The following is a 25,074-nucleotide window of genomic DNA, read 5'->3' as shown; positions in this document are numbered from 1 at the left end:
TCCTTAAATACATAGACTAGAGATTGGCTCACGGCAGAACATGTAGTTCTGCCTCATTCCTGGTAGTGGGAATGTAGTTTCTCATACCCCATAGTGTTGAGATGCCAGCTTACTGTTTTCCATCTTTTCTAGCATAAACAGTCCTGTGACGGTGTCTCTATATACATAAATTGGAGCACTTACGGAGTCTTTCTACAGAAGAGAAGGCAATATCCTAAAAGTGTAATTTCTTGGGATACACTTTAGAAGTTTTGATAGAAGCTGCCACATTGCTGCCCAGAATTGCTGTCACAATTTCCTCTCTCTGGACTATTTGAGGGTATGTCATTCCCTACACCATCAGAGACCCCGGATGCTATCGCCTCCACTCCGCATTTCAGAGGCCAAAAACAAAAACAAAAACAAAAGCTATGTTTTGTTTGGATTTGCATTTCCCCATTACCATCCCCTAGGGCCTATTGTCTATTACCCAATGAGATCGAGCACCTTTTCATATGTTAATTATCCATTTAATATTTCTTCTGTAAATTGCTTGCTCAAGGACTTTCATTCATTTAGCTATTGGTTTATCTTTTCCTTATTGGTTTATACGAGTTCTTTGTACGTTATGGATATTAACCCTTTGTCATGTAGGGTATAGCTATTTTCTTCTAAACTGTCACTGGTCTTTTATCTTTTGTTACAACTTAAAACTAACTTTATATAGGGGTTTAGTGAAGATTACCAATACTTTTTAAAAATTATATCATTAAATTAAGTCTTTTTTTATTTCTTTAAAGATTTATTTATTTATTTTGAGAGAGAGAGAGAGAGAGAGAGAGAGAGAGAAAGAGAGCACGTGAACAGGAGGAAGGACGGGGGAGAGAGAGAATCCCCAGGCAGACTCCCTGCTGAGCATGGAGCCCCAACACAGGGCTCGATCCCAGGACCCTGAGATCGTGACCTGAGCTGGAATCAAGAGTCGGATGCTCAACCAACTGAGCCGCCCAGGCGCCCCTAAGTTTTACTTTTTAATCCAATAAAATTTACCCCATTTTACAATCTCTGTTGTTTACATGTAGTTGATCTTTCTGCTCAGTGTATAAACTAAAGCCCAGTCAGGCTTTACCTGTTGGGTTGTGCTTTCTTTTCTAAAGCATTTAAAGCTAGTGTGCAATCACTTGGAAATCCTATCTTCTATTACGTTTTAGCCAGGCCCTCCAGGTCACATGCCAACTCTTAGGAATCAAGCTGTTAACAGTACTAGGAACCCATCCACCTTCCTTAAGCCCCAGACAGACGAGAAAACAACACTTGGTTGAACTGAGACTCTTAAGCCAACTCGGACTGCTATTATTTTACTGCCTTGTACATGACATAAATGGCATACACTAAATGAATCTCATAATTCAGACCTGAAGAGAAAAGTCCAGGGTTAGAGGGCTACAGACTCTTACATCCCATTCTACCCCACAGCCCATTGAGCGCATCCAGTGGCAACAGAATCTGTTCTATAAAAAAGTGCCAATTTATGCCCCAGTTTATTAGCTTGCTGTAGAACTGACAGAGCAAAGAGCTCATGATTAGCTGACAGATTTACAGATTGCATACCCGGTACCCATCTCTAGGATTTCAGAGCCAAGTATGGTTGTAAATAGGTTTTCTTCATTCTCAAACACAGAGGATAATATTTGGGAAAACATTCAAATTCCCTGGCTCCCTTCCACGTTTGCTCTCTTGCCAATGCTTAGGCCCCACATAAAAAAACAAGAAAGCTGAGTATCTGTAGGGCCTTGAGTCTCTCCTCCCCGCTCCCTCCCGCTCCCGGTGCACACCATGTGTGGTCACTACACCATCTCGTGGCCATTCGTGTAAACTGCACGTTCCCCGCCGGGAGGCAACTTGCCAAGATCCTCTTCGCTGCCTTGCAAAAGGTTCATCATCATCCTGTCTTCTCATTTCCTTCTTTCCCGCCACCAAATTGGAAAGGAAAGCCCATGCGAGCAGGGCTCACCCTCTGTGTTTCCTTCTGTCTGCCTGCGTGCGTGCGTGCGTGGGCGCTCATACACACGTCCTGCAAAGACCACCTCCATGCATCAACTAGCTCTCAGGTTTCTATCAGAAATCCCAAAAGTCAGATAAAGGGACTGCCAGAAGAAATTCTTCCCCAAGGTGCTGTTCCTTTCCGTCACCGATATCACCTACTCCAAATAGCAAGTCCGTGTTTGAGTTTTGAACAAACAATACTGTAAACAATACCGTAATACTAAATCTCTGATGAACTATTAAAAGGTACAGGCGGCCAGATACATTTTGCTTCATCAGTAAAACAACCCAAGAAAGGGTCTCATTAAAAGCAACAGCAAGAAATCAATTAAAATCAGCTTGGACACTGTGGAAGGAAATGACTTTGTCAGGTTAGTGAAGTGACATCTCTCCGAAGGAAGTGATAATGTGACATATTTAAAGGAGTACCAGTGTTTGGACCAAAGTCCACGGGGGCTGAGTGAGTCAAAGGGGTAACTCTGGCACACACCAGCAGGGCTGACGGAGACCGGCGATGGTTTTCTGCGGTAAGGGAGTCAAGAGCATTCGATAGCCTATAGGATGTGAAGACTGAGGGCGAAATCGAGGCTTCTGTGTTGGCTTTATAATGAGTCCACTTGCCTACGTTTCCCACTATTCCCTTTCTCACATTTCAGTTAGAGTGGTCTGTGAGATATTCTTGTGGGAGATTCGGAGGGCAGAAGGGAAGCCGAAATTGTGGCGCAGTTAACGCGTCTTGTTATCTGCTGGCTCCCCTCGTTGGCGTGAGGGTGTGGCCGGGCCTGCGATGGCTTCACGGTCCTTGTGTCCTTCTCCAGCTTCTTCAACTTCTGGACCAGACGTGTGTGTGTTTAGCTCTGTGACAAAGTGTTTTGGCCTCTGCAGGACACTCGAGGACCCTCGTGACATCAAGGTCAAGGCAACAGGTATTGATAGGGGCTTCAGTTCATCCTCATGGGGTCCACAGCGATCCCGTCCTCCCCCACTTCACATGCATCTTCCCTCCCGACTGCTCACCCCGAGGACCTCAAGCTTCAGCATCAGGCACAAAGACAACTACCTTTCAGAGGCAGCTTAACCAGTGCCCACAATTGTGTGACGTCAGATCCTGGGAACAAATCTCTTTATGGATATTTCTATGTCCTTATGGATCTGCTTCTCTGTTTGAACCCATGACTGATACAGCCGCATACAGATGGGCAGCACACAAGGAAAACCTACGACACCACAAACTGCCCTTGGACTTTAGTGAGGTTTTTCCAGGAATATAATTCAATGATGAACACCCCAAATTTCCTCACGGGAAAAATTTAATCCAAACATGCAGGCCTTGAGTGTCCATCGTGGGCAAGTCTAGAACGGAAGACAGAGAATGTCTAAAAAGCCTGCTTTCCCCTTAAAGAATATATTTATAGTTCAGCAAGGGAGATAAGGCAGGCATGCAAAAAATAAAATTCAAGGCAATCTGTGATAAGCTTTGCAAGAGAGGTTCAAAGTGTTATCAGAGTATCTTCCGCACCAGGGATCCAATATCTAACTGTGTATAGAAATGACCACAAGCATCCTAGTTTATCACCTCCATGGACATGTCTACTGCTCTCAAGTTTTCTAAAGTGTGTATAAATCAGATAAAACAGCATCTTAACTAGTCACACCCAAGGCTATTCATTGCTGGAGTAGCGCTGCTAAGAGAAGGGTTGCCAGGTTGGGAGGCTGCCCAAGGCCAGGGGCCAGGACACTGTGTCACGTGCATTGGGGCATGGTAAGCGGGCTGAGTCAGGGCCCTCCCTGCCATAAGCATGTGTCCTCTAATCCCAAAGGCTACCAGCCCAAGGACTGATGTGAGACCCCTGGTAGTCCAGGGCTACCTATAAAGGAAAATCCAATATAGAGAGCATGGGGTGATTCTTTCCACGACAAGTGGCCCTTTGTGACAAAAGCCTTTGCAGCAGAACGCAATTAAATATTCATCAGTCATTCATTCATTTAACAAACATTTACTGAGTAACTAATATGTGCTTCCTCTCTCTCCACACCCTGCCACTTCTCACCCTTCACGTTGAAATGTCACCTCTCAGAGTAGCCCTTGTTGTTGACCCTGAATACTTCCTCTTTATCACTTTCCTCTATATGTTTCCTTCATGGCACTCAGCACGGTTTGGCCTTCCCATTGACTGGTAAGATATTTTGAGTCATGTTGAGTCTCCGATAGTAGACCAGAAGCTCTACAAAAGCGGCTCTCCTATCTCTTTTATTCATATTCGCTATCCATCATGAGCATAGACCCTGGCACGTAGTAGGTTAGGTATTCGGTAAATATTTGCCAAACGAATGACGACCAAGACGCTGGAACTATGAAGATGACAGGGACAGGCCACATCCCCACTGTCCTGCAGCTCACAGTAAACCGGGGGAGGTAAGCAGGCAACCAAAAGAAGGAGAGATGGCAATGACCTCAGACAGCCTACCTTGTCACCTCCCAAAGAAACATCTCCCCCTATATCAAGTTTTGGGAAGTGTGTATAAAATCAAAGAGGACAAGATCCTAAGTGGTCACCTGAAGGGCTATTTACTGCTCTGAGCTGAGCACTGGGATGGGGGTGGACACAGGGGCTGAGGTGAGCGCAGAAGAGAGGTTAACAATCCAGTTTGGAGAGGGTAAGGGAAGACTCACCGGAAGTGGTGACACTGAGTCTGAAAAAAGAACAGGACATGTGTTATTGGGTGGCAAGCATGCAGTGCTAACAGAGAAGGTCAGAATGAGGGGGATAAGCAGTAGTAGCATTTAAAGCAAAGAAAACAGCATGTGCAAATGCCCAGAGGTGAAAGGGGAGTCATGGGGAGGACTCGGATCACCCCACCTGGCTGGTGCATGGGGTGTGCTGAGAGCTGACCCAGGCAGATCGGCAGGGGCCAGATCATGAAAGGTCGTGAATGTCAGACTCAAGACTTTGGAATGACACTCAAAGGCCTTCCCTGAGTGCGCTTTATTTACAAAGATACCATTTCGTTGGTTATACACCAAGGGTTACAATGAAATGCATGAAATCATGCTAACATGCAGTACTACTAGTGAAGCTAACCATAGTTTTCAGATACAAAACTGGAACAGAGTGAAGCTAACCATAGTTTTCAGATACAAAACTGGAACAGAGCCAGAACATATAGACTGACAATGGAATAAAATTGTAGAAATCATGATCGCCATGGAAAATGCAGAACATTTGGCTGATGTGTGGTTTTCCTGTACAGTATTCAACACACAAGGAATTCTGAGTACCAAGCGGAGTATGTCACATATGTCTGCTACATAGTGATTCCTAGTATTGTTGAGAATAAATAGACATTGTTCTTATCTATTAAAGCAAAGGATACCTGCCAACTTTAGACAGATGTTACTATGTTCAGTGAAGTGCCCGCTATGTGTCAAATCCAGCACTGGACCCCATGAGGAGAGAATGGAAGAAAAGTAAAAAGAAAAAAAAAATCTAGTTTCTGTAGGGATGGAAATATTTCCATTTAGGATTGTTTATCCAATTACCAAGTAACTTACCAGAATACAATGGATGGGACGGGGGGAGAACATAAAACATTACCAAGGAAAACAGTGCCGGTGTTTCATAAAAATTTACTGAACGTATTAGTCACAAATAATAATCAAGTGCTTCAGTGCTAGACATGTTTCCCTGTATTAATCCAATCAAATCGTAAAACACCAGAACTCTGTTCTAAAACACTTGGCGTGATTTAACTCATTGACTCATTACCACAAATCTGTGGAGTAAGTACTGTTATAATTGCAATTTTAGAAATGGGGAGAGCTAGGCTCAGAAAGATGAAGTCATTGGCCCTAGGTCACATGGCTTATAAGGGGTCATGCCAGGATCATGAACCCAGAGAGTCTGATTATTACAGTGGGAATCCCAGAAAAGATTCTGCTTTGGGTTGAAGGCCCATAGGCAATAGAACCAAGAACAGTAGAAAAGGAAAGTGGACGTTCTCAAAGTTTCTTATGAAAACATTAGGGTATTGCTGGCTACGCCAGACCCAGACAAACCTGAGATGGAATCTCAGCTCTGCCACAAATTACCTGTGTGACCTTTGGGAAGACACTTGCCCTCTCTGGGCCTGAAGGTAAACCTGTAAAATGGGGGAAGGAGGAATAGAAATGTGATATGGGCTTGCCCTGGTGGTGTTAGAGCTGGGACAAGTTTTTAAAAAGGCTTTCAGATGATTTCAAAAGCAGTTTTGCTCTTCCAGATGCATCTTACCCACCAAGTATGGAAACCACATGCTTTCTTCAATTTACACAAGTGCTGTGTATGTGTAGATTGCGTGCGGTGATGGTCTTTGACAAGAAATGCAGTCTATGAAATAGAGAGGGCCCAACGTGGACAGGAGGCCAAAACCATTTTGTTGGACATCGAAAATATTTTCTAACGCCCCAGAGTGGAATCGGGAATTATGCCTATGGAAATCAAAGCACAGAACTCATGGTCAAAAGACCTGAGACCAAGGGCCAAGTTTGGCCGCTTCCATCTGTGAGATTTAGATTTATGGGTCTAGTAATACTGAGTTCAAGGGTGAGGGGATCTCAGGCTGCCTCTCCAAGGGTAAAGGTACCAGGCTGTGAACTGGGTGTCTGTGGGTCCAGGGACAAGTGCTGAGCAGAGTGCAATCCGAAGAACCAGAAGGAAGCCAGTTGCTTTGTGAGTACCGCTAACAGGAAAAGAAACCATTGTTAATTAAGTTTCAGAGAAGCCAGAAATGGCTTCCTAGCTTATCTGTATCAGGAGCTCAAGGCCCTCGATCCCCAGCTGCTGTTCTGGAGGAAGCTTCTGCTGGAGTAGTTGTGTGGCCAGGGACCCACCTCTCGGAACCTCAGTTTGCTTCTCTCTATAATAGGGAACTAATAAAACGCACTTGTCTGTGTTTTTGGAAAAATGAGATGAAGCTTCTTTTATGGATGATGTCTGGGAATTGCTTCAAAATATTACAGATTGTAGGGCAAGTGAGTGAGGACATGGATGAAACAAGATTGGCCGAGACTTGATAATTGCTGTAGCTGAGTGATAGGGAAATGGGGCTTCATGATGCTGTTCTATTTTTGTAAAGGTTTGGATCTTCCCATAATTAAATGTTTTAAATAATGAATAAAGCAGAGAGATTGAGCCCTGGAGTTCCAACAAGGTCTGATTTGGGCTCCTGCCTCTAAGTATTGAGCATGTGAATTAAGCTCTCCTGAGCCTCAGCCTATTCCTCTCTAAAATGTGGGAAGTAATTATTCCTGCCTCACAGGGTAGCCGTGAAGATTAAGTGAGGTTGTGCATATAAGCGACTTAGTACGGCATCTGAGATATAATACGGTTCCAAAGATACTAGCTACTAGTTCTGCCATGCTTGTTGTTCTTGGTGTTACTATTATTTTACTCTATGAAGGACCAGGAAGAGCTGTAGGCATGCAATAGGTGTTTAACAAATGGTGTGGTTCATCATGATTATCCTCACCATCATTAGGAGTTGAACTCTTCCCACCTGGTCGGAATGTACCGTTAAGCTGTGCTCCTAATCCGGCGGGGAGATGGGTCCGATGTGGGCATTGAGGTCTCTGGGCTGAATAAGAGCTCTTTTCTCTTAGTGGAGTGGAGCTGTTATGTAATAGTTCAGAAATTTCCACCCAAGAGCAGGACCAGCTAAGTAGCCTCAAGCTGAGCTGTCAGAACCTGCCTCTGCAGAGCTTCTGGAAACAGCAGGCGGTTGGAGGTTAAAGACAGCTGGAGACAGGCAGCTCTACCAGGGGTTTCATTCATTCAGGGGCTTAGAGCAGGCTCTCGGTCCTGGGAAAGGGACTCAGCTGGGAATCATTTTCTTAAATTTTTAAAAGTAATCTCTATCCTCAACATGGGGCTCGAACTCACGACCCCGAGATCAAGGCGCATGCTCCCCCGACTGAGCCAGCCAGGCGCCCTAGGAATCATTCTCTTGGTAACAGCCTTCCCTGACCTCCCCTGCTGGTTTCCTAACTCACAGCAAAGTGCTCAACGCAGGTTAGTCAGATGAATGGGCTCTAGGACAGAAATCAAGTTGCCAGAAGCTGGACATTGGGTCAGCAAAGCCAAAGCTGGTTAATCAAATGCGTCCAGACTCAGGACCGGCTTCCTTCCAGAGCCTGGGGCTGGCCTGGCCATGACGTGGGGCACCGTGACCCAAAGTAGGGGAAGCAAGTAGGCAATAAGAGAGTGAAGCTTGCAGCGTGACCCAAATGACCCATTTATCTTTATGCCTCACGGAGGCCCCACTGGCTTGAACCGGTGCCTATCTGGGGTTGGCTTCCTCTGCTCTGGACAGACGCTTTCAGGGTGGAAACGCTCACCTGCTCAGCTTGCTTGCTCTAATTGGTTGCCACATGCTCTTGACCCTAGGCTTATTAGAGTTCATTAAAACTCTATTAAGATGGCAATCAGCCGACATAAGATTTTATATATATAGCTTTTTAGAGTCAATGATACTTGAAAAACTCCTATTCACATTCGTTTTGGAAATCTCCTGCCCAGGACAAGGAGTAAAGAACTTTAGCCTGAAGCAAAGGTTCAGATCCAAGTAGGGTGGCATTCAACGGTGAGCCTCGTGAGCCTCGGAAGAGTGGAGGTCAGATTATCGAGCGCGTTGTGCATTTAGCTGAGTGTGGACTCAATCTGCAGATAGTGGGGAGCCGCCAGTGCTTTCTGAGAAGGGCGGTACATTGATCAGACCTGTGGTTTAGGACGGTCGCTCCCGCATTTACCTAACCATGTTCGAATCCCCTTTGAATCATCTTCGAATCTCACCAAAAGGCAGAATCCCTTGCTTTGCACCCGAGATTCTGATTCAGAAACTTGGCAGTGGGGCCAGGGAATCTGCATCTTTAAAGAAACACATCACAAACACATTGTGAGACCGCAAGTCCGTGGAGGATGTTTTGAGACGCAGTTTTAGGAAGATGAGCGTGGTGGTCAAGAAAGAGGCTCAGGACGGGAGAATAGTATGGAAACCTAACCTTGAGCGGGAGTGGTGGAAATCAAAACAATGACCCATCCTGCCAGGCTCCTGGGGGCTTGGGGGAGAGCGTGTTTTCAACTCCAGTGGACTCTGGGGAGCCTTGGGAAACTACTGATGCCTGTTAGAGAGGTCAAGCTCACTCTTGATCCATCCTATTCATCTTGACTAGTCAGTGCTGAGGCTCCTTCCTTTAACTTCCTTCCTACCTGTTCAGGGTTGCAAAGCCTAACTCTGCCTCTTTGATCAAATGCATGGAGTCTTTACCATATAACCCCAAGGACCTTGATGGGCACATGAGCCTGCTCGAACTAGTTTCAGGTACAGAAGGTCTCTCTCGGGCTTGAGACAAAACCACTCTTGCGTTAGAATTAAGCCACAAAAAGGCCGGTTAGGGTTGGCTCCAGCTGGCTGGTCAGGCCGCATCAAGTTATGGTATAGCCTTCTCTTTGAAGACTTGACCGTTCCCCTCAGGTCCTCTTGAGTCACGTGAAATCCAGGAGAGCATTTTCAAGTCACAAAAACTGTTAAAGTTTTCTTAGGTCCAGTTAGGCATCATTAAATCCTACCCAGATTAGTGAAGTCACAAGATCTCACCAGGCATAATGAGAATAGAATTTATAAAACTTAATGAGAATTGATGAGGATTATTGAACCTTGTCCTGCCCTTAAGGCAACAAGATCAAAATTTAGAAATTCAAATGGGAATAGAAGCAAAGTATTCTTTTGCTTTTCTTTTTTTTAAAGCCAGGCGAGCTACCTGAAGTTACAAGACTTGCGCGGGCCCTTTGTGACCGCTAATCTTATAAACTAGTATGAGCCAACTTTTAATGGGTTCCTCTCCCTCCTCCCTCCCAGGTGGCATATATGCAGTTTAATAGGGTCTTCTGAACAGGCTGCTTCCACCCCGAGTAGAGACTTGGAGTGTGGAAATTCCAGGTGCCAAGCCAGACCCGTGAGACCGGCAGCTGAACTTTTGGGACCCTCTCATATGTCATGCAAATAGGCCCACGCAGTGGCAATGTCGGGTGGACAGGTGGGTGGGAGAAGAAGGGGGCTGGTGAGCGAGTCATCCTTGCTCAAGTGCAATAAGGTAGGTCCCAAATCAGCCAGGGACGTCAGATAACGTATTTTCGTTGCTGGGGAGAGTTATCAGTGACTCACTTGGCATTTTGTGGATTAGATCTTTCAGAATACTTCTGTCAGTGGTTGCACTTACTCAAAAGCAAACCTCAGGATAGGTCTTTATATATTTAATGATGTGACTATTGTAATATATATACATATATACTATAGTTTCAGGGAAGTTTTGAAAAATGAGTCACAGTGGGACATCACACTACTTTTTGCTTAGTTTCTTGCCAATATTTTCAATTCTTGATCTCGGAAATCAGTGTAGAGCTATTAAAGACATGGGCATTCTCAGACAACTGGCCCTTCATCCTAATGGCAATGATCGTGATCATGATAATACTATCCAACACATGTAAGGCTTGTTCTGTGTCAGGCACTGTTCTAAGTGCTTTACAAATATGACCTCGTTGAATGCCGACGACAACCCTCTGAAATGGGAGCTGTTATTTCCTCCACTTCCGGGGTGGGAGGCGGGAAGGTTTGTAACTTCCCCAAGGTCACAGAGCTGGTAAGCGGTGAGGCTGGGGTACAGACCCAGCCGGTGTGGACCCAGTTTGGGGGCCTAGGGTTAACCATCCAGTGCCAGTTGTGCAGGGAAAACCATGATACGCCACTGAGCTTTCAAAAAAAAGGGAAATTGAATAATGAGAATGACGTGGTTTCATTTTTGTTGTCAGTATTATGTGTGTGTTGGAGACACACACACACACACACACAGACACACACACAGACACACACACACACACACACAGCTGGGGAGACAGAGGGAGATTAGATCTGAATGGGAATAAGACAAGGAGGTCTGGAAGAAATCACGTAATTATACTAGTTACTTGGAGGGAGAGTTGTGTAGGTAATTTCACTTTTTCCTTCACATGCGTCTATTGTTTTAGATCGAACACACACACGGAGGAACTAATTAAGCTTTTAACTTAATGCTGCTGTCTGACACAGCACTTGCTTTAGATTCCCGTACTCCTGAGAGAAAAGATCAGTGTTCGCTGTTCTCAGGCTTAATGCAGTGACTTTCATGTAGTAAGTAGTCAATAAATGCTGTTTGCAGTGTTGTTTCACTGGGCAGTGTGTCGTTTGTATCATACCCCTGTATTCTCTCCGACGCTGGGCCCATTATAAACTCTGCCAGGATTTCACTCCTTAGGACGTTTGGACTGTTCTTTAGCTCAGGGGTTGCCCGATGTTTTCTCTCAAGGGCAAGGAGAGAAGAAGTATTTCAGGCTCTTGGGGTCATCGGATCTCTGTTGCAATTTCTGCCTCCGTCGTGTGACAGCAGCCAGAGGAGATACGTAAAGAAACGGGCATGACTGAGTTCCAGTAAAATTTGATTTACAAAAGCAGGTGGAGGGCTGCCTTTGGCCGCAGGTTCGCAGTGTTCGGATGCCGGCTCTAGCTGGTCAGAACAGGGTCACTGGCCCCGAGAAACAAGTGGATTTACTTTGTTCTCAGGATAGTTTTCTCCTGCAGTTCTGAGGGCTTTGCACATATGCGAAGGTCTGATTGGGATGGATTATAAATCTACTTTAGAATTTTTCACGTGTTGATGTAATTGCTGTCGGGTTGCCTCATTCTTGCCATGTGAGAGATTAGGATGGCCCGATTCCAATATCCCATGGGACTACTCTTGGAGTCGGCATCCACTGTGTCTTGTTATACTTCGTACAAAACACCCGGGTTTTGTTTGTTTACTTAGTTGCATCCCTAGCGAAGATGAGAGAGAAGGAAGTCTTCTTTAGGACAGGGCAGGAGAACTGTGGGTCCCACGCCACCACCCCCGCACCACTTTGTCGCTCTTCTGTGTCTCAGGAGTGGGGAGACTAGGCTTTTTCAGAGCCTCTACTCACTGCCTCCCCCTGCCCCCAAAGATAGCTCCATTCTTACTTGGTTGTAACTCCTACTGAGAATCCGAAGTCCTTAGGAACTGGGACAACTAGTCTTTTCTTCAGTACAGTTCCTCTCTGGGCAACCACGATAGTTCATTTCCTACGAAGCCAACCCTGATCTTGTGCCCTGAGCATAGCACAGGGCTCCTACGGTTTACTCCCTTCAGTAAGACTGCCGGGCTCCCCAAGAGTACCCTTCTCAAGGGCAAAGGGAAACAACTTTTATTTCCTAACTATTTCAAGTTCTTGGCCTCTATGTTCCTGTTCACAATTCCTCCCAAGGAACTTATACAATTAGGACCGTTGGCCACCCAATTCTTGCTCAATAAATAGTTGATGGGCAACATTTTCTTCGTTTGCAGACCACGTAATAATTAAACCCTACAGACTGATAGCTTTCTTTCCCTCTAATCCATGCAACCAATATCTAAATTCTCTTTAGGAAATGGCAAGGGCAAATCATCCCCATCTATAGTCCTAACCATAGGTTTGTTGGGCAAACTACGTACCTCACACCTAACTAGATCACGGTATGCCCCTGACTTTAAAAGCCAGTATTTAAAAGCTTACCTTTAACCTCTATCCTGTGGACAGAGGGGATAGAGAAGAAACAAAAAGCCCCATTTTTCCTTCCTGCCTGCTTTTAGGCATGCAAATATCTATTTCAATAACTGTTAAATTAAAACTCACACACATTTCATTTGCATTGAGTAATGGACTGAATGTTTGGGTTCTCCCTACAGCCATATGTTGAAACCTTAACCCCAAGGTGATGGCATCCGGAGATGGGGCCTTGGGGAGGTAATTGGGTCAGGAGAGTGGAGCCCTAGAAATGGACTGATCCCATTCTAAGAAGAGCATCCTTGTAAGAAGAGCAACCCTTGTCTTTCCTTGACAACTTTGTCTTAACCCGAAAGAGGAGACAGTGTGGGCCCCCAGGAGGAAGCCCCCAAAGCAACGGCCATTTTAGCCTGGTAGATTAGAAAGGGGTCATCTCATTTCCACACCCGGTGGCCACGAGTTCAAAAGGAAACTCCTTGAGAGAGGAGAACTCGTCTTCGGTGTCATGATGCCTAGCAGCTGCAACGCTTGAAATCACGAAATTACTCAAGAGTCTGTAATTTAAACTTTATTTCATATCTGTTGTTAAATTACACAAAATCAGTGAATTGTAAAGCCACACCATTGAACGGATGTTTACAGTTGAAATCATGGGATTTATAGGATGATGACAAAAACGCGTATTTATAACATCCCTTATATACAATAATCAGTATAGACAGAGAAAATGCACGTAATCTCTGCAAGCCATGCACACCACAGCAATAACACAAAAAGGTTTTCCTTTTTTTCCCCTGTAACAGACATTTCCACTGGCTCGGGCTCCATCCTGCTTTCCAAAGGTACTTAACCGTTTTAAGAGCAAACGTGTCAATTAAAATGAAACAAAACTGAGATACCACAGTGATCTACAGGATCTTTATTTTAAAAACACAATGTACACAAAATAGTTTCACTCTAAAACACGTGGACTTCAAGGTGTGTTTGAGTTTAAAAAAAAAAAATTCCTTTCAGTTCTTCAGTTCTCAGATTTCCCAGGACTGCAATACTGTCAGATAAAACACACTTCAGACAATAGTGATACAAGCTCAGCGTCAAGAAAATTTATTTTTAAACCCAAATATGCAGCTTCTTGTCCGGCTTGTGGCCATAAGTATTACAGATGAGACTAGATCATGCAGATAAGCAACGGATTGTACAAGATGTGACTTTATCGTCATACTTCTAAGCATGTCGCTCCTGAAAACATCAATGCTATTTCCAGTTGTCTTGTCGGCTCGACAGCCAGGGGGTTAGCGTAGGTCCCTCCCTACAAAGTATAGCAAAACCCATAAAATGGAAACTGCCCAGAATCACGATGCTTGCTAGCACAGCGGGTGCTAGCATCTTTCTTCTCGCCCTGCTCGATTCTATAACTGATCGCCTACAAGTGTTTGTGCAGAGACTTAACATGAAATCACTGTCCTCAATGCATATGCTCCTGAGACTCAACCTCACTGCAGAACACTCTTTCTCTTTGTTCTTTCTTCAAACAAAACCGGGTAGAGGGTTAGCCCAAAGTATCGAGATATAGCTTTTGGTGTTACCGAATAACTGGCTATCCTAATGCTTATTCTACCATTTTTTTTCATATCGTAATTGTCTACAATCTGTCAACACAAAAAACAAATGGGCTAGAAGCAGCCAGCCCAACTGGAAATGGCACAATAAGAATGTACAAAAAGTCAATAACAATTCATTCACATTCAGGTTCAATTCTATCTGATCAAGAATAACTTCAGCAATATTTTTAGACACGTTATCCTGTTCAAGAGTTTCTTGATAAGGACCTCACTACACAAACATTGATAAGACAATTCTATAGAAAGAAAGTCCTGACTTTAATCCAGGATTATATATCACAAGAAACTCAGCAACACACCATTTAGATGATGAAGAAAGATTCTATAAATGGGTTATTTTGGAATGAGCACAACTCGGAGAAGCCGTCAAATGAACGAGAAGCAGCGCCAACGAGATTCCAGAACTGTTGAAATTACAGTGCCCAGAGAGCGTCTGAAAATTAGATCTCTACACTGGTATTTCATTTGGGAGAAAAGTGTTTTTGTTTACTATGAGATACACCCTGTTTAAAACCTTTAAACAGTAGAAGGTAGAAAAAGTTGAAAATTCTAAACATCTCTTAAATAAGATATGAATCCTGTTCTACTTGTAAAGCCAATATTTCTTACATAAAACTGCCCATGTTTGGGAGAGAAAAATCTTCATTCCTACAGTTTGGTAAGATTTACCATCAGTTCTTATTCCATTTAAATAGATTCCTGGTTAAAATCAGAAGAAAATAAAAGGTTTTGTGGTTAATTTTGGTTTTTTAATGTATATATTCCTGCTTACCCCTGGGAACAACTGTTTGCTTCCAAGAGCAAGTTTTAACAGTGTATCATGAATAATCTGGAGACGTTTCTTAGCCATAAGTTGAATGGCCACATTTTATGCTTTCATTTTGTCTCTATAGCTAATTTAAGAATTTCTTAAAATATCGAAACAGCAATTTCTGGCGAGTCTGGTTTGGCTTTTGGATTTTATAAATACTCCAACAAACCAAAAAGAGGCAATTTAATTACATGCTGAAAGTTGTTTTACCCACGCACAGTATAACATTTAATTGAAAGGCAACTGTAAAGGCAACATCTTAACTTTTTTTTAACTTCCAAACTTAAGGAAGCAGGATGTGTTTGGAAACTCTCATGTTTTAAGACTTGCCGTATCTCTACTGGCGCTTTGGGACAAGTGTGCAAAGGCCTCTGGGAGCCACTTAACGCCATTTCTCTACGCTGCCTATGTAATCATTGGTGCCATTGCTGGCGCTGCCATCGCTCGGCTCTTGACCTGGGCTCTGCTTCTGGCTTTCACGGTTCTCCTTCTGGCTCGAATTCTGGGTCAGATTCTGAATCAGATTCTGAGTCACATTCTGACTGGCATTCAGATTTGGGTTCTGACTCGGATTCTGACTCGGATTCTGGCTCTGGCTTTGGCTCTGGCTCTGGCCCTGACTCTGGAAATGGGTCTGAAGGAACCTCCCCTTCAGAAATTTGCGTTGTTCCTGACGCTTCTGCCTAGCTTCCTGATGCTCCTTCTGCCTCATAAACTGGTACCTTTGCAAAAAGAGGTCTTTTGCATAGCTGTACAATTCCATATCCAGAAAATTCAGTCCCTCAATCCGCTTTTGGATTTCCTCATTGATCTCTACGCTAGAGGCCCTAGTGGTATTGTATTGGGTAAATGGCGAAATAAAGTTCATGTTGAAGGTTTTCTCAAACAGGTACTGGGTCTTCCGCTGAAACTCAGTGAGGCCAAAGAATGCCATGTGCTTCAGATTCGATTTGGCACTTTCCAGGAGGACCTTGTTTCTTTGCTTTTCAGGCATGACGGAGAGGTTGTAGCAGCCGACCAGGGTCAGGTCGGAGAGCATGCGCACCTGGCGGTTATTGGCTAGATTATAGGGACAGTCCATGAACTCTTTTAGGGGGCAGCCAGACCAGTCATCCCCAGTGTAGCAGCTGGGCAGCTCTTCGGAGGTTGGGGGCCTTCCATCACAGACGTGCAGGGATGCTTTCCATGTTGCCCCTCTCTGGACGTGCCTCCACTCACTCAAGTACCGGGACACTGGGTCTCGGAGGATGGTGATGTAGTGGAAGTTCCTATGGGCAAAGCACAAAGACCAACAGTCAGCGCTGTGGTGACATGAGTGCAGTCAGCGAGGTACATGGCGTGTGTGATGTTCACTGATCAGTAAGGAGGGCAAAGGGGGAATGATGGTGATCTGGTAGCATTTGTCCTGTGAACTGCGTTGTAGACTGCTGTCCGAGTCCTACGAGCCCATCTGGGAAGCTAACCCTTTCCCCCAATTTGCTGGTACCGCAGCGAACGAAAGTAGGCCAAGTGTAGGCCCAGCACATGGTCCTTGTCATTCTTCACTTCCTCTTCCCGCTCCTCCTGTTTCTCTTTCTCCAGCCAGTGACAAAACCCTCCCGACGACCTCATGCGCTTAAGCAGGCAGCCATGTTATTTCATATCCCCCCTAATTATTTCATATCCCCATTAACTGATCACAAAATTCTAACCTTTCTTACTAAATATACGAAAGCATTTTCCCAACATCCAGCCTAATCAGGATACCTTATTAAAAGATAAAACCTCATTGAAAGAGTGTCGATATGATGCTTTGATTCTGCCTGTTGTCCTAACATCATGGCTCATTGGTTCTGGAAGCGGCGGGCAGAGATCGGCAGAGCAACCCGGGGCCTCCAGAAATAAACATTGTGGTTAGTCACCGACTGAAATAGACATGGTAACTGCCAATGGCACATATGCAGGCTACCACCTCGGTTTCAGCCTTAGCTCGCGTGATATTCCCGGCCCAGCAAAGTTAACTCTATCAGCTCCAAAATGCTCCCTTTCTTTACCTACTGAAAGGATACCCGGGTGTCAACAAGTGTGAAGGTTCTGCCATATGGCTATCTTCACTTTAAAGCTGCAAACTGAAAAAGTTCTTTGTTCAAATAGTGGACTAACGAACACTGAACCCATACGTGCACGCACGCACAGCAGGTGAACATGCACGCACCGCACCCCAGAAATGTCAAAGCCTAAGATGTGATCAGACATACTCAAGGGGAGAAACGACCCTGGGGTTGTGCTTTTTAATTAAGAAATGATTTTTTCCCCCACTGAGATTCAGTAGATGAAGGCTGAGGTCAAGGAAGGGCATATTGTAGAAGGAAAACAATAATGAACACTATTAGCATTTCGCTTCTTACAGAAAACCTGAGGAATGGCTGGCAGCTTTTGTGAAATCTATTCATTCCCATCTGAGAGAGTGGTGGCTCTGTACGCCTGCCAAAGGGAACCAACTCAACCACCGACGGGCTGAGTCTGTTGGCGGCAACGTTTCAGAGCCAACCACCGACAGGCTGAGTCTGAAACGCGGTAACGTTTCGGGCTTCGAGCAACTCAGGCACCCCGGGGTCTATCCTGTATGCCTCTATTCTCTGCATGGTGTTTCTTCTGCTGGGCATGACCTTCCTTCTGTGACTGGAAAATTCGAAACCTCCTTCAAGTTGTAGTCCAAGTACAATCTCTCCTCTGAGAAAACGTAACCCCACCGCCTGCTGTCAGCCCTCCCCTCTTCCTCTGTGGCACCATAGTACGTCCACAGTTACTTAGCCTTTGTGAAAACCCTTTTGATACTGAACTGTGACTGCTTGTTTGTATTTCTGCTTAAACGGTGTTTTCCTGGACAGGGACTCTGTGCTCTTCTTCTAGAACTTCTAGGGAAGAGGAGGGAGAGAGCTGGGGACCGGGAAGGCCATGCCCCATCCTACAAAAACTCTGGAGAATCTTCTAAGTGCCTTGCAAATATCACAGAAAGTTTTCTTTTTTTTTTTAAATTACTTTATATATTTTTTTCCGGACTAAACAAGCATGGGGCACAGGAGGCGCCTCTGGGAGTGAGGATGGAGAGGGCAGAGCGCCCACCTCACTGCTTTTCCTAGGACCTGACCTTGCTATAGGGCCACGAAAACTCATATGTCTGTGAAGACCCCTTGCTTAAGGGCTGGCAGCTTCTGGTGCCCGGTAGCCTTTACCAGCAAAGGTGACTACTATTCCCACGGGCTTCCTCCTTCCGCCCCTTGCTGTGGTATTCATTCACTCCTTCGTTCAGCACATTTTTATCGAGTCTTTATGAGAGGCCGGAGGCGATAGCTTAGTGGCAATTAGTCTGATTATTTGGAAAAAAAAGAAATTTATGAAGTCCAGTGACACATTTGGATTAACCTTTCAACCAGCTTTAGCAGGCATGCATTATAATGGGGGCTGTCGGGTAGTTGAAACCCCCATAATAAAGTCACCTTCATGCTTAGCTGACAGTCCTCCTGCCCCGCCTTGTCGAACTGGTTTAAGCCGACAGTGACATCTTCTGGTAAATCCTAGAGTACAGCCCTGTGCCGGTGGGAGGCTCTCCTTCCTCAACACGCTCCCTTGTCTTTGGGAACAGATAGATCTCCACCACCAGGGTGAATGTCATGACCAATGTTTTGGAAGCACCATCCTCACGTGGAAAGAGAGGAGGCACCCCAGGGAGGCAGAGACAGACGCTACAGGGATGGTCACGGCCACAGAGAAATGAGAGGCACCCACATGCACACATGTGCACACCCTGCCTGCCCTGGTGACCGCAGCTGTCCTACCCTCTGAAGATAACAGGTCCAGGGATTGCCCACAGCCCACGTCTTCCAGGGAAGACAGGCCTGGGCTCCCAGGTTGCCTCCACGGGAAACACTCGATGCTGCTGGAAAGAACGATCCCGGCGGTGGAAAGGCTTAAAGGTTGGTGTCCGGGAGTGTCGTCCAGTGGCCTCCCAGATACCATAGTGTGCTGGAGGTGGGAAGGCAGGTAAGGATAACACGTGGGAGGTTTGGTTGGGCAAAGGATCCAGAAGGCTCGTTACTCTGAGGAGAGTTGTTAGGGAACTGTCAGAGAAGCCGTCTCCCCAGCCAGGCCACCTGAAGATGTGACAACCCAGCCCGACGGGAACGTGCAGGGGGTGGCGCTCCTCCCGTGGCCAGTTCAGTGCAAGCACCTCACCTGTGCCTGGCACGGGGTGCCTGCAGCGCCAAGACATGGCGTTTCGATAGAAGGTGTTCTTATTTTTAAGATTATTTATTTATTTGACAGAGAGAGAGAGAGCGAGCACAAGCAGGGGAAGCGGAAGGCAGGGGGCAGAGGGAGAAGCAGACTCCCCGTTGAGCAGGGAGCCTGATTCGGGGCTCGATTCCAGGACCCTGGGATCATGACCCGAACCGAAGGCAGGCGCTTAACCCACTGAGCCACCCAGGCGCCCCAACAGAATGTGTTCCTAATGGTTGGAGCAAGCACAAGGTATGATGAAAGCACCTTGCTAGCCTAACAATATGGGCAACAGCTCCTGCTGCTTTATTTTGAAAACAAATAAGAATGAGAGGAGGCAGGAAGAGAGGAATGGAGTATGAGGCAGAAAGATGAGCATGAGCAAAGTCACAGGATACAGACTAGCCTGTTGTGTGTGGAAGAAGTGCATTGAAAACCTCTTACGGGGGTGGGGGGTGTGTGCCTGGGTGACTCAGTTGGTTAAGCATCTGCCTTCGGCTCAGGTCATGATCCCAGGGTCCTGGGATCGAGCCCCTGCTCAGCGGGGAGCCTGCTTACCCCTCTCCCTCTGCCTGCCGCTCCCCCTGCTTGTGCTCTCTCCCTCTCTCTGACAAATAAATAAATAAATAAATAAAATCCTTAAAAAAAAAGAAAAAGAAAACCTCTTACTGGGAATGAAGGGGAGTGGCAGGGGTTGTGGATGGAGGGGTAGCCACAGACCTGGCTGTGGAAGGCCTTAGGACCCCCCAAGAAAGGGTTTAGACTTCTGTAGCTGACAGGGAGGCCTCTGAAGGGGTTTCAGCAGGGGAGCGACATGATGAACTCGGTGTTTTAGCAAGCTCACAGGGTATGGGGTGCGGAGATGGAATTAGGGAAATTCGCCTAAGGTTACTGCAGAAAACAAGGCAGAAGAAGGAGGGAAGCCTAGAGACAGTTTTAGGAGGCAGCATTAACAGACTTGGTGTCAAAATGAACACAGAGGAGAGGAAGGAGGAGGGTTAAGGATGCTTCCAGTTTCTGGAGGAAGGCCTCGGGTCCGCTGGGACACCCAAAAGAGAGTTGAATGGACAGATACAGCACTCAGGGGGTGATCTGGCCTGAAGATAAAGATGTGGCGTTAACAGCAAAAAGTAGTCATTTCAAACCATGACAGCCTACTTGCAGATCGAAGTGTAATTCCACACGTGTGGCTTCAGCGCTTTGAAGACCGACTTTAAGTACCCTGGGGTAGCCCAAGGTTTCCCTTCTTAATGCTAAATATGGTTTTCAACTATTCTGGACACTGCTTCAAGTTCCCTCACTGTCCTCTTGTTGCCCCTGAATATATTCCACTTTACTGGAACGTGTCCTCCAGGCACAGTCTGACAAGTGACAAGTAGGGACAGTCTGTCACCTCCCTCATTCTCGACACCATTGCTCAGTGTGGCCTCGTATATCACATTGGCCTTTTAGGCAGACATGCCACACCACTGACGCACAGTCAACTAAACTCTTCCATTCTTTGACACATACACCATTCTGAAACCCAATCTACTTTATCCTGGACCTGGATGTAGTTTACTTGTGGCCCTGTTTAATTTCTTCTTGTTAGAGTAAGTCCGAGCCTGTCAAAACACATCTGGATTCTGATTATATCCCCCAGTATCTTCACCATATCTCCTTATTCCTTTTGGCAATGCTTGTAGCCAGGCATTGATAAAACAGAACAAGATGCAGGCAAGAGCTGCTGGAAATCTACCTTCAGGTGGACATTACTCCGAAGGGTGCTGCTGAATGGATTGATTTAATTTTAAATGAGTGAGCCATTTAAAATGGCTCAGCCCCAGGAAAAACACACTCAGCCTGTTTTGCTTAGTGGTAATGGGACAGGAATATCTTAGGACAAAACTTGTCACTTAATTAAGATGAACAGGTGTCGCATCTTTAAAATGGAGTCATGACTCCCCATCAGTTACCTAGGTGAATTTAATGACCATTGTTCAGTGTGTCTGTATACCCCTGGCCCCTTACAGGCAGAACAACATGAAAGGTCAAGTCCGGGCCAACTTTTTCCTGTCATTGCTAAGTAATTGTAGAAACAACAATAGCAACCAACGAAGAGTTGCCCAAGCATGAAAACTGGGGGCCACCCTGGACTCCTCGATCTTGCTCACCGCCACTATGTGAACTTCCCCCAAGACCCTTGCTGATTCTAGATCCTAGGAGCACTCAGGTCCATCCTTTCTACCACTGCCTGGGGCCAGGCCCTTATCATTTCTCTACCAGGTCACTGCGGCGGAGTCCTGGACTGCCTCCCAGCCTCTGGTCTCATGCCTAGCCGCGCCCCCCCGCCCCCCGCCCATTTGGCACACATCTGACCTGTCATTCCCTAGTTAAGACCTCTTAATCCCTATCAACTAGGACATGAAGTCAAAGCTCCTTCACAGGCTAGACACAGCCTCGTGGGACCTGGTAACCACCACCTTTCTTTCCCTCCAGCCTCATCTCTATCAAGCTCCTTCTACACAAGCCTTCCTCAATCACGAGGGATTTTGCATCTCCCCCTCTGCTCCCCTGACTCTAGCTCATGTGGCAATCTCTGAAGACATTCTGCTTGTCATGGGGGGGGGGGCAGGGGGCAAAGGGGATGGGCAGCACGTGCGACCCGCATCTAGTGGATGGCGTCTAGTGGTGCTGCGACACATCCTACCGTGCAAAGAATTATCCAGCTCCAAATGTCAATAGTTGAAAAACCCTGCTCTATTCTGTATGCTCCAGGTATAGAGAAGTAATTTCGATTTCCAAATCCGTCCCAGGCAATGACCCTACAGGCCCCTTTCCTTCGGATACAGAATGCCCACTCTTTTGAATGGCTTGCATATTTTGTAGGTTACTTGGAAAACTTTAAAACTCTAAGATTGCTTCCTCCATGAAACCTTCCTTGACCTTCCTGGGCAGAGCAAAGGGCCGGTATTCCTCTGTTCCAGCTGTGCTGGAATCCTGCTATGTGCTGCGACTGTCTAGTGATCCGTCTGCTTCCTACACTGGACTCTGAGCTCTGGGAGGGCAGGGACCGCGTATCATCGATCAGTGTAAGCTCCTCTGGGCCTGGCACAATGTTTGACAGAAAATTAGTGTTTAATAAAGGACTGTTGAATGAACGTCTGCAGCAGGAGCCGCAGAGCTTAGGATAAGCTAATAGGAAAGGCATCTTTTTCTTTGATAAGGAAAAGCCACTAGATGTCAGTATTAAATAACAGATATACCACTTTATCCCCATGATGGAACATTTTAAGGAGATCTAGTTATACTTAGCAGTTGTCCCTGACTTTCTGTGCATTAGCCCCGCATGAAAGAAGGCTGGAAAATTTAAGGATATTACACGTAAGTAAATGGAGAAAAATGAGTACCATATTTTCATTTTTAACAGTTTATCCTGCAATAAGGACCCGAGTTCTAAATCACAGCATCCTAGGCTCATTAGAGCAAGAAGAAGCCTTTGAGATGGCAAATCACCTTGGTCAAACGCTTCTCTTTAGAGGGGGGAAAATCAAGGCCCTGAGAGAAACACGGATTTGCTCATAAGACCCACTTTGCTAACAGCCCTTGGGAATGGATCTAAATGCAAGGAGTATTCCTGGGCTGAAGGCCGATGTTTTAGCCGACCCTGCTTTGTGTCTGCTAGTTCCCTCCAATGGCACAATAAACCAGGACAGAGAGAACCCTCATGAAGAGGAGACATTTGCTGCCAAGAAAGGGCGCGGCCAGGAGCTGGGGGCACTCGGGCCTGGTGCTTACACATGAACTCCCATCCCCACCATGGAGCTGAGAGAGAGAGAGATGATTTGGCCCAGTGTCACATGGCAAGTGAAGTAGGGGTGCTGTGACTGAACACATTTCTTTCTAGAACCTGTGCTCTTCCCGTCCTCGGGCCGGGACCCAAACCCAGGACTTCCCCTTCTGGGAACAAACTAACATCGTGGCTCCAGAACCAGCAGCATCAGCACCACTTAGGAACTTGTTAGAAATGTGCTTTCTGGGGTCCACTCACTGAAGAGAAACCCGGGGGCTGGGACATGGCCATCTGTATCTTAGGAAGCCCTCCAGGAAATTCTGTGGCACAGGCACACTCGAGTCTTGAGAACCACTGTCCAAGAGCAAACCCGAGCTCCCTGCAGCACTCCACAGATAAGCCAAAGGATGCCCACTGCTGTCCAGGAAAAGCCCAGGGCACTTTGCCTGAGCAAAGCTAGGAGGACCAGGCTGTAAACATTTACTTCCCTTTTAGGCCCCTGGTTCGCGAATAAGGTTTTTCCTGCACTACTCAAAGGAAAAATAAATATCAAAGCCATTTCTTCTATGGAAGAAGGCCAACAAAACCGTACAAGTGAAGGTCACAGGAGTGATCAATAAAAAGTTAATTTAAGAAAGGAAACAAATTCTTAGCCCAAATCAATGAGTGAACATATTATTATACCTGTAGCTTAATTTTGTACTTTTTTTTTTAAGTTCAGCCTTTGAACATCTTGTTCTTGGAGGAATGATGAGTGGCGGAAAAATAGGAACCATGGGTGGTCCTACGCAAACTCTGCAAACAGGGGAAGGCATATGGGACAGTGAGTCATTAATGCCGAAGGTCTGGTCTCCTTCCCCGGTTAATGATGCCTAAACCAACGGCACAGACCCTCCCGTTGCACTTAAGTGGCTCTGGCAAAGTGAGGAGGACGGCGCTCAGATCAAACAACATTAATATGTGAGTGCAGACTAAAAGTCGAGTTAACTGAATCAAAGGCAAATAAGCCTCCGACGGGACTGGATCCCTCAAGCCCCGGAGTTGTCGTTTTAACTGCTTCTCTTGGGTGACTCAGACGCTGGCAGTCCCCACAGAGAAGCTCCATCAACGTTGTGATCAGCGGTGGCAGCAGCCTCGTAAGGAGATGTGGGATTTCCACAGGGGGCGACTTTGAAGTGGGTGGGTGCTCACTGAAACGTGTTGTGTCTGGTAGGTTTCTCAAGACCCCCTTGTGGCTCAGCAGTCGTGCGTTAGCTGGTGAGCAGAGGGAGCCCTCACATTTGTGTAGAGTGACTTCTTACAGCAGTGGCACCCGGGACTTTATCTGATTGTCCTCCCAGCATGAGGGAGACCTAAGCGATCTGGACGCGAAACATCTCCCTTTGCCCTTCAGATTGATGCCGTGGGCTTGTGACAAGGCCAGGCTCTTCTGGGCAACGCATGAGAGGTAGGGAGCAGGCCCAATCCCTGGGAGCCCGCTGATGGATAAAACCACCAAGATGCAGACAGAAGCATTCCAGGAAAAGCACCTGCTGAATGTAAAAACAACTCAGAAGAGATTGAAGATCTCACCTGCCAGACAAGCCATTCAGTTCCCCGTGCACAGACGTTCCTGCTGTTCTTCACACCTCACCCAAAGGAGCAGTGCTATGTATATAAAGTAATACCTTAATTAACACCTTAATTAATTATGCTTTTTCCTTTGGCTAACTGAAGGCTTTTTTTTTTTTTAACGTGTCTTCCTTGTGTTTATTTTTAAAAAAATAAATCTCTTCTTTTCTGCTCTGTGGCTCTCCCTCTGCCCCCAGTTCTCCCGCCTTCCAGAAGGGTCAGCCCAGTGAGGGGGAGCTGGCCTGGCTAGCAGAGGAGGACCTTCTGCCCAGTGGCCCCAGGCTCGGGCTGGGCCCGCAGCTGTGTGTGTGTGTGTGTGTGTGTGTGTGTGTGTGTGTGTGTGTGTGT

General features: G+C 46.2%; 1 protein-coding gene across 2 annotated transcripts in view; it reads right to left on the bottom strand.

Moving 5' to 3' along the window:
• Nucleotides 1-13,208: 13,208 nt before the first annotated feature.
• Nucleotides 13,209-25,074, bottom strand: part of HS6ST2 (heparan sulfate 6-O-sulfotransferase 2) — a 283,050-nt gene continuing 271,184 nt past the window's right edge. For both annotated transcript variants that reach the window (XM_073879132.1, XM_025852562.2), the window contains one exon: nt 13,209-16,354. In XM_073879132.1, coding sequence (XP_073735233.1) covers nt 15,469-16,354 — 886 coding nt within the window. In that variant the 3' untranslated portion in view covers nt 13,209-15,468. The remainder of the gene's footprint in view (nt 16,355-25,074) is intronic.

Source organism: Callorhinus ursinus, unplaced genomic scaffold, assembly GCF_003265705.2.
Source record: "Callorhinus ursinus isolate GAN/ISIS: 27379988/994484 unplaced genomic scaffold, GSC_fseal_2.0 scaffold33, whole genome shotgun sequence".
NCBI lineage: Eukaryota > Metazoa > Chordata > Mammalia > Carnivora > Otariidae > Callorhinus > Callorhinus ursinus.
Note: the sequence above shows the minus strand (reverse complement) of the source record. Positions and strands in the feature narration are given on the sequence as shown.